At 41.7% G+C, this 12,065-nt stretch overlaps 1 protein-coding gene across 2 annotated transcripts in view; it reads right to left on the bottom strand.

Annotated features, from left to right (window-relative positions):
* Positions 1–12,065, bottom strand: part of LOC126416788 (YLP motif-containing protein 1) — a 661,447-nt gene that overhangs the window by 90,022 nt on the left and 559,360 nt on the right. For both annotated transcript variants that reach the window (XM_050084654.1, XM_050084655.1), the window contains exon 8: positions 11,806–11,951. In XM_050084654.1, coding sequence (XP_049940611.1) covers positions 11,806–11,951 — 146 coding nt within the window. The remainder of the gene's footprint in view (positions 1–11,805; positions 11,952–12,065) is intronic.

Raw genomic sequence — 12,065 nt, 5'->3', positions numbered from 1 at the left:
GGGCACCCTAAAGAGTGAGGGATCGCGTTTTCTGCCACAGAAACAATTGTTGCAGTCACCTGCTCAACCATCACATCAATGTTACCGTGTGGGGGAGATTCAACGGTGACAGCAGAGGTGAAAGTTTCCCAGTCCACCTTGTTTAAAGCCAATCTGGGCAGGCGTCCATGGGCCTGATGCTGGGGCAGTGACAGGAAGATTGGGAAGTGGTCACTACCACACAGGTCGTCATGTGCTCTCCAGTGGATAAATGGGAAAAGTCCTGTGCTGCAAATTGATAAATCAATGGCTGAGTAACTACTATGAGCCTCACTGAAATGTGTGGCGGCCCCATTATTTAAGACGCAGAGGTAGAATTGCAACAGTAAAGTTTCGACATCTCTGCCTTGGCCAGTAAGCATGGCACCACCCTACCAGGGGTTGTTGTTGTTGTGGTCTTCAGTCCTGAGACTGGTTTGATGCAGCTCTCCATGCTACTCTATCTTGTGCAAGCTTTTTCATCTCCCAGTACCTACTGCAACCTACATCCTTCTGAATCTGCTTAGTGTATTCATCTCTTGGTCTCCCTCTACGATTTTTACCCTCCACGCTGCCCTCCAATACTAAATTGGTGATCCCTTGATGCCTCAGAACATGTCCTACCAACCGATCCCTTCTTCTGGTCAAGTTGTGCCACAAACTTCTCTTCTCCCCAATCCTATTCAATACTTCCTCATTAGTTATGTGATCTACCCATCTAATCTTCAGCATTCTTCTGTAGCACCACATTTCAAAAGCTTCTATTCTCTTCTTGTCCAAACTAGTTATCGTCCATGTTTCACTTCCATACATGGCTACACTCCATACGAATACTTTCAGAAATGACTTCCTGACACTTAAATCAATACTGGATGTTAACAAATTTCTCTTCTTCAGAAACGCTTTCCTTGCCATTGCCAGCCTACATTTTATATCCTCTCTACTTCGACCATCATCAGTTATTTTGCTCCCCAAATAGCAAAACTCCTTTACTACTTTAAGTGCCTCATTTCCTAATCTAATTCCCTCAGCATCACCCGACTTAATTAGACTACATTCCATTATCCTTGTTTTGCTTTTGTTGATGTTCATCTTATATCCTCCTTTCAAGACACTGTCCATTCCATTCAACTGCTCTTCCAAGTCCTTTGCTGTCTCTGACAGAATTACAATGTCATCGGCGAACCGCAACGTTTTTATTTCTTCTCCATGAATTTTAATACCTACTCCGAATTTTTCTTTTGTTTCCTTTACTGCTTGCTCAATATACAGATTGAACAACATCGGGGAGAGGCTACAACCCTGTCTTACTCCCTTCCCAACCACTGCTTCCCTTTCATGTCCCTCGACTCTTATAACTGCCATCTGGTTTCTGTACAAATTGTAAATAGCCTTTCGCTCCCTGTATTTTACCCCCGCCACCTTTAGAATTTGAAAGAGAGTATTCCAATCAACGTTGTCAAAAGCTTTCTCTAAGTCTACAAATGCTAGAAATGTAGGTTTGCCTTTCCTTAATCTTTCTTCTAAGATAAGTCGTAAGGTCAGTATTGCCTCACGTGTTCCAGTGTTTCTACGGAATCCAAACTGATCTTCCCCGAGGTTGGCTTCTATTAGTTTTTCCATTCGTCTGTAAAGAATTCGTGTTAGTATTTTGCAGCTGTGACTTATTAAGCTGATAGTTCGGTAATTTTCACATCTGTCAACACCTGCTTTCTTTGGGATTGGAATTATTATATTCTTCTTGAAGTCTGAGGGTATTTCGCCTGTTTCATACATCTTGCTCACCAGATGGTAGAGTTTTGTCAGGACTGGCTCTCTCACGGCCGTCAGTAGTTCCAATGGAATATTGTCTACTCCGGGGGCCTTGTTTCGACTCAGGTCTTTCAGTGCTCTGTCAAACTCTTCACGCAGTATCATATCTCCCATTTCATCTTCATCTACATCCTCTTCCATTTCCATAATATTGTCCTCAAGTACAGGGGTTATGGGCATTAAAATCTCCCGTAAGTAGGAAAGATTTAGGGAGTTGATCAATCAGTGTAGCTAATACATTCAGGAGTACTGCACCATCTGGAGGAAGATATATACTGCAGACAGTCATTTTCTGCATCATCCTGATTCTGACAGCCACGGCTCCAAGAGGTTTGAAGGGGCACATGTTCACTACAGACTGACTTTAGGACATAAACGCAAACTCCACCTGACACTCGATTATAGTCACTACGGTTCCTGTAATATCCCTTATAGCCACGGAGGGCAGGGGTCCGCATTACCGGAAACCAGGTTTCCTGGAGGGCAATGGAGAAAGCAGGTGTAAAGCTTAACAGTTGCCGTAGCTCAGCCGGCAACGGAAAAAACTGCTGCAATTCCACTGGAGGATGACATCATGAGACTGGGAAGGCATGGAACATTCAATGAGGCAGTTTACACCTCAGAGTCACCTGCTGCGACTGACTTATTGCCTGAGCAGTATATATCCATTCTGTCTGAGGGTCTGGCGAGATCTAGATCCTCAGCGGATGCCAAAATCTCCACCTCATCCTCAGATGCAGAGCTTGTAGGTAGTGGTGGTGTGGGTGCCACCACAATTTACTTGGTCTTTGGGGTTATCTTTTTTTTATTTCTCTCACTGCTCCTTGGACTTATCTGGCTGGGAGGACTTCACTGGCTCAGTCTCTGGGACTGAGGATGAGTGTGAAGCCCTATGACCAGCTGCTTTTGGGCACTTCAGCCACTGGCAGGTGTCATCTTTCCCACTAGCAAAAACCTGGGAAAAGAGTGACCCGAGGGACTCCTTCCTAGCGAGAGTATCTGAAGAAAACTTACGCTTCTCTGGTTTAGAAGTGGGGACGGACGTCCCCGATGGTTGGGGTGGGAGGGGGGTGGAGGGGGGGGAGGAGAGGGGGGAGGAGAGGGGGGAGGGGGGTGCTCCCCAAGTACATGGTGCAGGAGCAACAGGGAAGGAAATGCTTCCACCATCAAGGGGGCAGGTGTAGTCTTCTGGGTCTAAGAGGTGACTTGGGTTGGCAGAGCTGATGGTGCCAGAAGTGTTGTAGCAGCGGCATAAGTAGATGTCATACACACAGTATGCAGGCGTTCAAATTTTCTCTTAGCCTCAGTTTAGGTCAGTCAGTCCAGGGTCTTGTACTCCATGATTTTCCTTCCTTTCTTGACAAACCTCAGTCTGGCAAGCAAGGCAAATGGTACTCTCCGCAGTTGACACAGATGGGAGGTGGAGCACATGGAGTATTGGGATGTGATGGGCATCCACAACCAACAAGTCTGAGGTGCTGTCTTTCACTGCAACTGAAAATGAGCCAATGGTACTCACTTCACCTGTTTGGGGAGTCATATTTTGACTGGTGTCAGGAGGTGGCAAATGCAAAAGGGTAGGGAACTATTAATTGTCAGCAATTCAAATGTATGGCGAATCACAGTTCCCCTTGGAAATGGCAGCAAGGGACAGGAAATGACACAGGTGCACTCAGTGTTTGTGCCTGAGGGGCTCATTCAGCATATTTAGGAGGTTACTGTGGTAGCCACTGAGGGAACAGGGTGCAACTGACTGCAGATTTTGGCACACATTGGAACAAATGATGCCTGTCATCTGGAGTCAGAGATCATTCTTGGGTCATTCCAGCAACTAGCATAGAAGATTGACAAGATCAGTCTTGTGTGTGGAACTACTCAAAGCTCACAATTTGCAGCATTGTCCCCAGAACTGATTGTGGCTCCTTGGTTCTGAGTTGTGTGGAAGGACTAAACCAGAGACTTTGAAGGTTCTGTGACAAGCTAGGTTGTGAATTCCTGGACTTGCACCATAAGGTTGAGAACTGTAGGGTTCCCCTAAATAGGGCAGGTGTGCCCTCAGATGTTGCTACTAAGGTATCTGACTATGATACTGTAGGAAACCCAGAAGTACAAGTGTAAGATCAAAAGAGATGCCTCCCACAGTGAGAGTATGAAAATCCTAATGGTAAACTGCTGAAGCATTCACAGCAAAGTACCAGAGTTTCAAGCCCTCATGAAAAGCAGTGAATCTCACATAATAACAGGTACAGAAATCTGGTTGAAACCTGAAGTAGATAGCAGTGAGATTTTTGGGGAAAATTTAAGTGTTTATCAAAAGAATAGGTGAATTGGAAATGGAGGTTGTGTATTTGTCACAGCTGACTAGAAACTCAGATTCACCGAGGTAGAAATTGAAGCTGCATGTGAGATTGGGCCAGACTCCGTACAAGGGGTGGGCATAAAATGATAACTGGATCCTTCTACAGCCCACCAGACTCATCTCCTGATGTAATCAAAAACTTCAGAGAAAACCTCAGTTCACTTGCATGTAAGTTCCCCAATCATAATGCAAACATTGGAGACTTAAATCATCCAATCAATTGTTAGTGGTGGGCATGATAAAACATCCTTCTCTGAAAACTACCTACAACAGATCGTTAAGAACCCCACTCATGATGGAAATATAATGGATCTAATGGCAACAAATACCTGACTCTTTGAGGATGTCCACATTGAAACTGGTATCAGGAAGTATGATGGGGTTGTGGCAACAATGATTACCGGAGTACAAAGGACAGATAAACGAAGCAGAAAGATATATATGTGTAGTAAACTAGATCAAAAATCGATAGTGTCATATCTCCGTGACTAACTTGAAACTTTCAGCACAGGGCAGAAGCTTTAGAGGAACTCTGGATTAAGTTTAAACCAATAGTTGACCATTCACTGGATAGATATGTGCTCAGTAGAACAGTTAATAAAGTGAGGAAACCTCTGTGGTATACAGTCGCTGTAGAGAAACTTCTAAAGAAACAGAGATTACTGCATAATAGGTGTAAAATAAAGAGTAGGGCTATTGATAGAGGGTTACTGAAAGAAACACATTTGGCTGTCAGGAGGGAATTGCATGAAGCTTTCAGTGACTACTGTAGCAGAATATTGTGACATCATCTTTTACAGGACTCAAAGCAATTCTGGTCGTATGTAAAGACTGTTAGTGGCACCATAGTTAGTGTCCAGCTCCTAGCTAATGAGACAGGAACTGAAATGAGGGTAGCAGAGCAAAAGTTGAAATGCTTAACTCCATTTTCAAATGTTCCTTTACAAAGAAAAACCCTGGAGAATTGCCCCTATTTAATCCTTGTACCGCTGAAAAGGTGAATGAAATAAGTATTAGTGTCAGTGGTGATGAGAAACAGCTGAAATCAATAAAATTGATACAAATGTCCAGGGACCAATGGAATCCCTGTCAGATTCTGAATTGAATTTGCCGCTGAGTTAGTCCCTCTTCTAACTATAATCTGTCATAAAGCCCTCAAACAAAAAACCATGCCCGCCTCTTGGAAAAAGGCACCGGTCCACGCGCATTTACAAGAAAGGTTATAGAAGTGATCCACAAGACTACTGTCCAATACCCTTGACATTGATCTGCTGTAGAATCTTAGAACATATTCTCAGATCAAACATAATGAGGTATCTTGAAGAGAATTATGTTCTCAATGCCAACCAGCATGGATTTTGAAAACACTGATCATATGAAACCCAGCTCACAATTTTCTCACATAACATACTGAAAGCTTTAGATCAAGGCAGCCAGGTAGATGCAGTATTTCTTGATTTCACTCAGTACTGTACCTACAATTATTGTCAGAAGTATGATCATATGGGGTATCAAGTGAAATGTTATCTTGGATGGAGAGTCATCTTCAGATGTAGAAATAACTTCAGGAGTGTGCCAGGGAAGTGTGTTGGGAACCTTACAGTTCTTATTGTATATTAATGACCTTGTAGACAATTTTAACAGTAAAATTATGCATTTCAAAGATAATGTAGCTATCTGTAATGAAGCACAATCTGAAAGAAGCTGCATAAATATTCAGTCAGATCTTGATAATATTTCAAGGTGCAGAGACTGGCAACTGCTTGTAAATGTTCAGACATGTATAATTTTGCACTTCACAAACTGAAAAAAATAGCATCCTACAATATCAATGAGTCACCGATGGAATCAACCAACTCCTACAAATACTTTGTAGGATTGTGAAATGGAATGATCACATAGGTTCAGTTGTGGGTAAAACAGGTGGTAATCTACAGTTTATTGGTAGAATACTGGGGAAGTCCTATCAATCTACAAAGGAGATTGCTTATAAATCATGCATGTGACCAGTTCTAGAATATTGCTCATTAGTGTAGGACCCATACCAAATAGGATGAACAGGGGATATTGAAAGTATACAGAGAAGGGCGTCATGAATGGCCACAGGTTTGTTTAACCCATGGGAGAGAGCCACAGAGATACTGAAGGAACCGAACTCTAAGACTCTTGAAGATAGATGTAAAACATACCAAGCCAGTCTGTTAACAAAGGTTCGTGAAATGCTTTTAAATGATTACTCTAGGAATATACTACAACTTCCCATGTGCCACTCATATAGGGATCATGACGATAAGATTACAATAATTACTGCTCACATAGAGCAACAATCATTCTTCCCACACTCTGTACATGAATGGAACAGGAAAAAATCCTAATAGCTGGTACAGTGGGACATACCCACTGGCAGGCACCTCATGGTGGTTTGCGGAGTATAGACATAGATGTGTATCCACAATTCTTTTGCTCTGGTAACATAAATCTGTGGTGAACAGTACAGCTCACCTTCCAATCTTCACTATTTCTTAATTAATACAACCAGACCAATAAACAACCCTCAGCATTGTTTGTAAGGGATCTTCTATATGTCTGACTTACACTCCCTTAGAAGCCATCCAATAAATCTTCCTCTGCCTCCATCTTGGCTACAGTTATGTGGTCATTCTACTTTAAATTGATCTCAAAATTCTGTAATACTTGACGATTCTGACTGATTCCAGTGCTTGGTTGTTGATCATGTAGTCAAAAATCTGGGCCATTTCACAACACATTTAATCTACAGGAGGCTTGTGTAGTTGTTGCACCACCAAAGCCACCTGGGTGATTTCATACAGAAAACACCTCCACATAATTCATGCGTGTGTTATCCCTCCCCCAGTCATATTTTTCACTGTCTAAATACAACAAAGTTCTTTTAGTCTCCACCTTTTCCTTTTTTCTTCTTATTTGCTGTTGTATTCTCCAGTTCCTCATTTCTTTTAATCTATTTATATCACTTGTTATTCTTTCTTTGCTTGTATCTTCTCAGCAGCAGAGAAAAATTTAGAGTTAAATGTCTCATTAATGTCAGGATTATTATGTAGGATATTTTTATTTATATACATCAAATTTTGAAATCAAAAAAATTTTCAGCTTCATTCCTGAATATTATTCATACTTTCTGACTCCTCTGGAAGATGGGTAGTCGTTTTTCTTCCCTACAACAGTTTTATTTTTCTGAGCTCTTTATTGCTACATGGAACAATAAAGGGAAGCTGGTAAACAATTAGTAGGTACTTAGTAAAGTGCAGACATCATCACGTGTTTCTGTCTACACTGCTCATCATAATTAAAGCAGCAAACTGAAGCAAATAATTAGAAATAATGATGTTTAATGCATGTGGTTACAATAACTCAGTGGACATTATGGCCAAGAAGTGCCATGATACATGTTTTTCAGTTAAAGTGAACTTTTACTAACATACTTGCGAGTTAATAGAAATGATGAGTAAAAAGGAGAGAAATGTTTTAGTCAGGTTTCAGTAAGAAAAATCACCTCACTAAGATCAACACAAGGCTCACAGTATACTGCACTTTGATATTTATTACATGAACCAGCTTGAGTGTTATATACATGTAACCAAGTAATGTAGCACTGTAGTTAAGTAAGCAAGCTATAAGAGGCCCAAATCACCATCTAACCAGGCAAATTTAAATTTTCTATGGTTTTGCAAAATCACATCAGGCAAAGATTTATTTATTTGTTTATTTATTTTTGCAAAGAGAACTTCATCAATTACACATCAGCCCTTGTCCAACAGAGGTGGGCTCTGCCTCCAATGACCTCAGCGTTGATAAGTTGCTAAATTCTAAACTTGCTTCCTATATTGCACATATGGATTTTCTGGACTGGGTATTTTGTAACTTGGTGAATTCACGGAAGGTGATGGGATGTGACGGTTGGTAGCTCTTGATGGTTTTCCTTGGAAGGATGGTGATGATGTACCATGCAGTGAAATAAGCTTCACGATTAGTTAATTATTTCCACATGTTACGATCAGTGTCTTGAATCACTTTTGACATCAGCTGTAGAGGCTCATCAAGGATTCCTGTCATAGGTGGCCTTCAGTCCACTGAGAGTAGCTGACGCTGCCCACACCATTCCTGGCCGGCTGCTGCTATAGTGGTTGCCGCCAGCAGTGGCTCCCTCACTGGTTGTATCATGATGCTGTAGCACTGAGTGAAGGTGGTGCATGTGTTGGACCTATACACATTGATTTGGGAGGTGCTCTGTCCCTTTCAGCTCACAGCTGTTCTTCTCCATCTGTCAAACCACAATTACAGTTGTCGTGTAGCTATGTAGTACAATGATCCTGACCTGTCATTCATGTAGGCCCCAGCTCATTCACCAAAGTATCATGGATGCTGATGTCCTGGCTTGGGATGATAGGAAGAACCCCAGGCCTACCCATCTGTCACAGTGGCAGACCATGGTGTTGAACTCTGAGACTGGTGATCATGGCGAGGTAGCTGCCCTCCCATTAGCAGCTGTCATTTGCTCAATAACTTGCAGAAAATCTACAACAGACTTGTGTCAGATTTCACTTTATTGTAATCAGGGAATCGAGTGTGAATGTTGGGACTGACTGTCTTATAAGCTAAAATGCTGGGGTATTTATGGAGCAAAGTAGTGACTAATGTTTACTCCACATCACTAGTCATGACCACATAGGCCTTGCTGTAACAAATGTGTCAGTGGTTCTAACTCTGCCACACTTGCTTAACAAGTTTTTTATAGTATAGGACTGCTTTTTAAAAGCTCTTAGCACACATTGCATTAGCAGTAGCATTTCTTTCATCATTAACAAAGGTGACGGGACCCTGTCTAGCAGCTCTGCCTACTGCATTTCTGCTGAGGTCTGGTGTCTGGCTCAACAGAAGCACCAATGTTGTTTTTCTCCTGACCCTTTCTCAGTGGTGAAATTTTGTTATTTGCGCCTGTCTCATCTTGACACCACCGTAATATAGGTGTCTATATTACATATACAGACAAGTTCGAAAGTCAAAGAGTAAATAGCTTTTTAAAAGAGTAAGCATTGTTACATATTCACATTTTATTCTCCAAAGCAATGAAAGTATTGTACTCCATACTTTCTAAAGTGGCCTATGTTCATCCTCAGCATTCAAGCTACACTATGTGATCAAAAGTATCTGGAAACCTGTTGGCCTGCATCGGTAATGCTGGAATTCAGTATGGTGTGGGCCCACCCATAGCCTTGATGACAGCTTTCATTCTCACAGGCAGTACGTTCAATCAGGTGCTGGAAGGTTTCTTGTGGAATGGCAGCCCATTATTCACAGAGTGCTGCACTGAGGAGAGGTATTGATGTCAATCAGTGAGGCCTGTCATGAAGTTGGTGTTCCAAAACATCTCAAAGGTGTTCTATAGTATTCAGGTCAGGACCCTGTGCAGGCCAGTCCATTACAGGGATGTTATTGTCGTCTAACCACTCCACTGCAAGCCGTGCATTATGAACAGGTGCTTGATTGTGTTGAAAGATGCAATTGCCAACCCTGAATTGCTCTTCAACAGTGGGAAGCAAGAAGGTGCAATGTAGGGCTGTGCTGTGATAGTTCCACACAAAACAACAAGGGGTACAAGCCCCCTCCGCTGTCTGCTTGTGTCTGTATACATGCGGATGGATGTGTGTGTGTGTGTGTGTGTGTGTGTGTGAGGGCGCGCGCGCGCGCGCGCTAGTGTATTCCTGTCCTTTTTCCCCCCTAAGGTAAGTCTTTCCACTCCTGGGATTGGAATGACTCCTTACCCTCTCCCTTAAAACCCACATCCTTTCGTCTTTCCCTCTCCTTCCCTCTTTCCTGATGAAGCAACTGTGGGTTGCAAAAGCTTGAAATTTGTGTGTGTGTACGTGTGTTTTTTGTCTCTATCAACATACCAACACTTTCGTTTGGTAAGTTACAGCATCTGTGTTTTTAGATATATTTTTTCCCACATGGAATGTTATATAAAACTATCACAAGCTTATTTTGGAAAATGCATTTCAAAATTTGTCGTAAAAGTGTGCAGTGCACCTCACAAAAATAGGAAACTACAATAGGAAACTACCGTATTTACTCGAATCTAAGCCGCACTTTTTTTCCGGTTTTGTAATCCAAAAAACCGCCTGCGGCTTAGAATCGAGTGCAAAGCAAGCGGGAGTTCTGAAAAATGTTGGTGGGTGCCGCCACAACTAACTTCTGCCGTCGAATATATGTAGCGCCACACAGGCATGCTTTGTAGGGCACAAAGATAAATACTGGTACCAAAATCTCTGCGTCAGTAAATAAATTTAAAAAAAAAAAGTGGAAGACGAGCCTTTTTCCTCCGCCCAGAGTTTCGACCACTGCGTTTTGGTACATTATCCAACGAAGTAAATACAAATTCTGTATTGTTAATCTTCGAATGTAGCAGCATTTCAATGTACTACGAAAATCCGACTGGCAAGACTGTTTGGGATGTTTGTCAATATGGCCAACTCTACGTTCTGAATTTTTTTCTACCTGTGAGAAGAGATGGTTGCTAATAAGAGCTTTTATGAATTGTGAATCACATGTAGTATTCTCTTCGCCATAAGATTAATACGAATATAAACATTTTGCCATGTATTGTTTCGTGTTTGCTACTTTCTCATTTAAATCCTGTCTGCCTAATAAACTACGAAACTAGAGTGAGACAACAGCAAACGCGGAAGAATATACATATCATGTCATGTTTATATTCGTATTATTCTTATGCCTGATAGTGATACAGTCAGAAATGAAGCACGGCAACTGACTAGATTTTTAAATCTAAGATGACTCTAATTTCTGTGCAGAATGTAATGAACTAAAGAGGCGCCTGCAAAGATTTTCAAACGGAGAAAAATTTTCGCTAAAATTTCGTTCAGAACATCATCTATCATACGCAATCTATTATTTGGTTCTTGTTGATCATTATCAAAGAAAGAAGTAGTGTAAGTAACAACAAATGTTTCGCTAATGAGACGACTCCTCTCTATTTTTTATTTGTAAGCGGCGGTAGCGCGCACAAAAGCAAGCCACGCTGCGAGCGGCGACAGGCCGTAAACACGCACTATCAGAATGCGACAAACAATGCACGACACAGTACAGTAACGCATTTTCAGCTTAGAGTGACGTAAACACCTATAACAAAGAGAACGGCACTTATCAGATCAAAGAAAAATACGCAGTCAATTCAAACCAGACGAAGCACGTGAAAAAGGAAGGATATCCGTATAAATACGGACGGAGCGCGTGACGCGTAGCAACGGCTACCTGGTAAATTGTAACTGCTAAGCTTACGACTCGAACCAAACTACTGCAGCTGTATCGTCATTCATTCGACCTAAATTGTGTCTCATATTACAACTAGGCGAACTTTGTTTCGATTTGGAGGTGCGACCTAAAACTTTTCTCTCCCCTTGATTTTCGAGTCTCAAATTTCAGGTGCGGCTTAGATTCGGGAAAAATTTTTTCCTTGATTTCGAGTCTCATTTTTCAGGTGCGGCTTAGATTCGAGTGCGGCTTAGATTCGAGTGCGGCTTAGATTCGAGTAAATACGGTACTAAATGTTCAAAACATACTTATGGCATTGGGCTGTTGCTGTCCTTGCCAGTTGTTCTGAAGGGATGGCATCTGATACTGGCCATTGTTGTAATAGTTTGCTGGCACATTGTTGCCATATTTGTTAAATTCTTCATGGGGAACTTCATTGTATTGGCCTGCTGGACTGTAAAAGAAATAAAACAACGAATGTATGTGCTACAGCAGATAGTTATATTTTCACAAATGTTACGTATTTTTATGGTTATGCTGTAAATTAATTTATAAAATGGTATATGTA

The sequence above is a fragment of the Schistocerca serialis genome, chromosome 8 (genome assembly GCF_023864345.2).
Source record: "Schistocerca serialis cubense isolate TAMUIC-IGC-003099 chromosome 8, iqSchSeri2.2, whole genome shotgun sequence".
Lineage (NCBI taxonomy): Eukaryota > Metazoa > Arthropoda > Insecta > Orthoptera > Acrididae > Schistocerca > Schistocerca serialis.
Note: the sequence above shows the minus strand (reverse complement) of the source record. Positions and strands in the feature narration are given on the sequence as shown.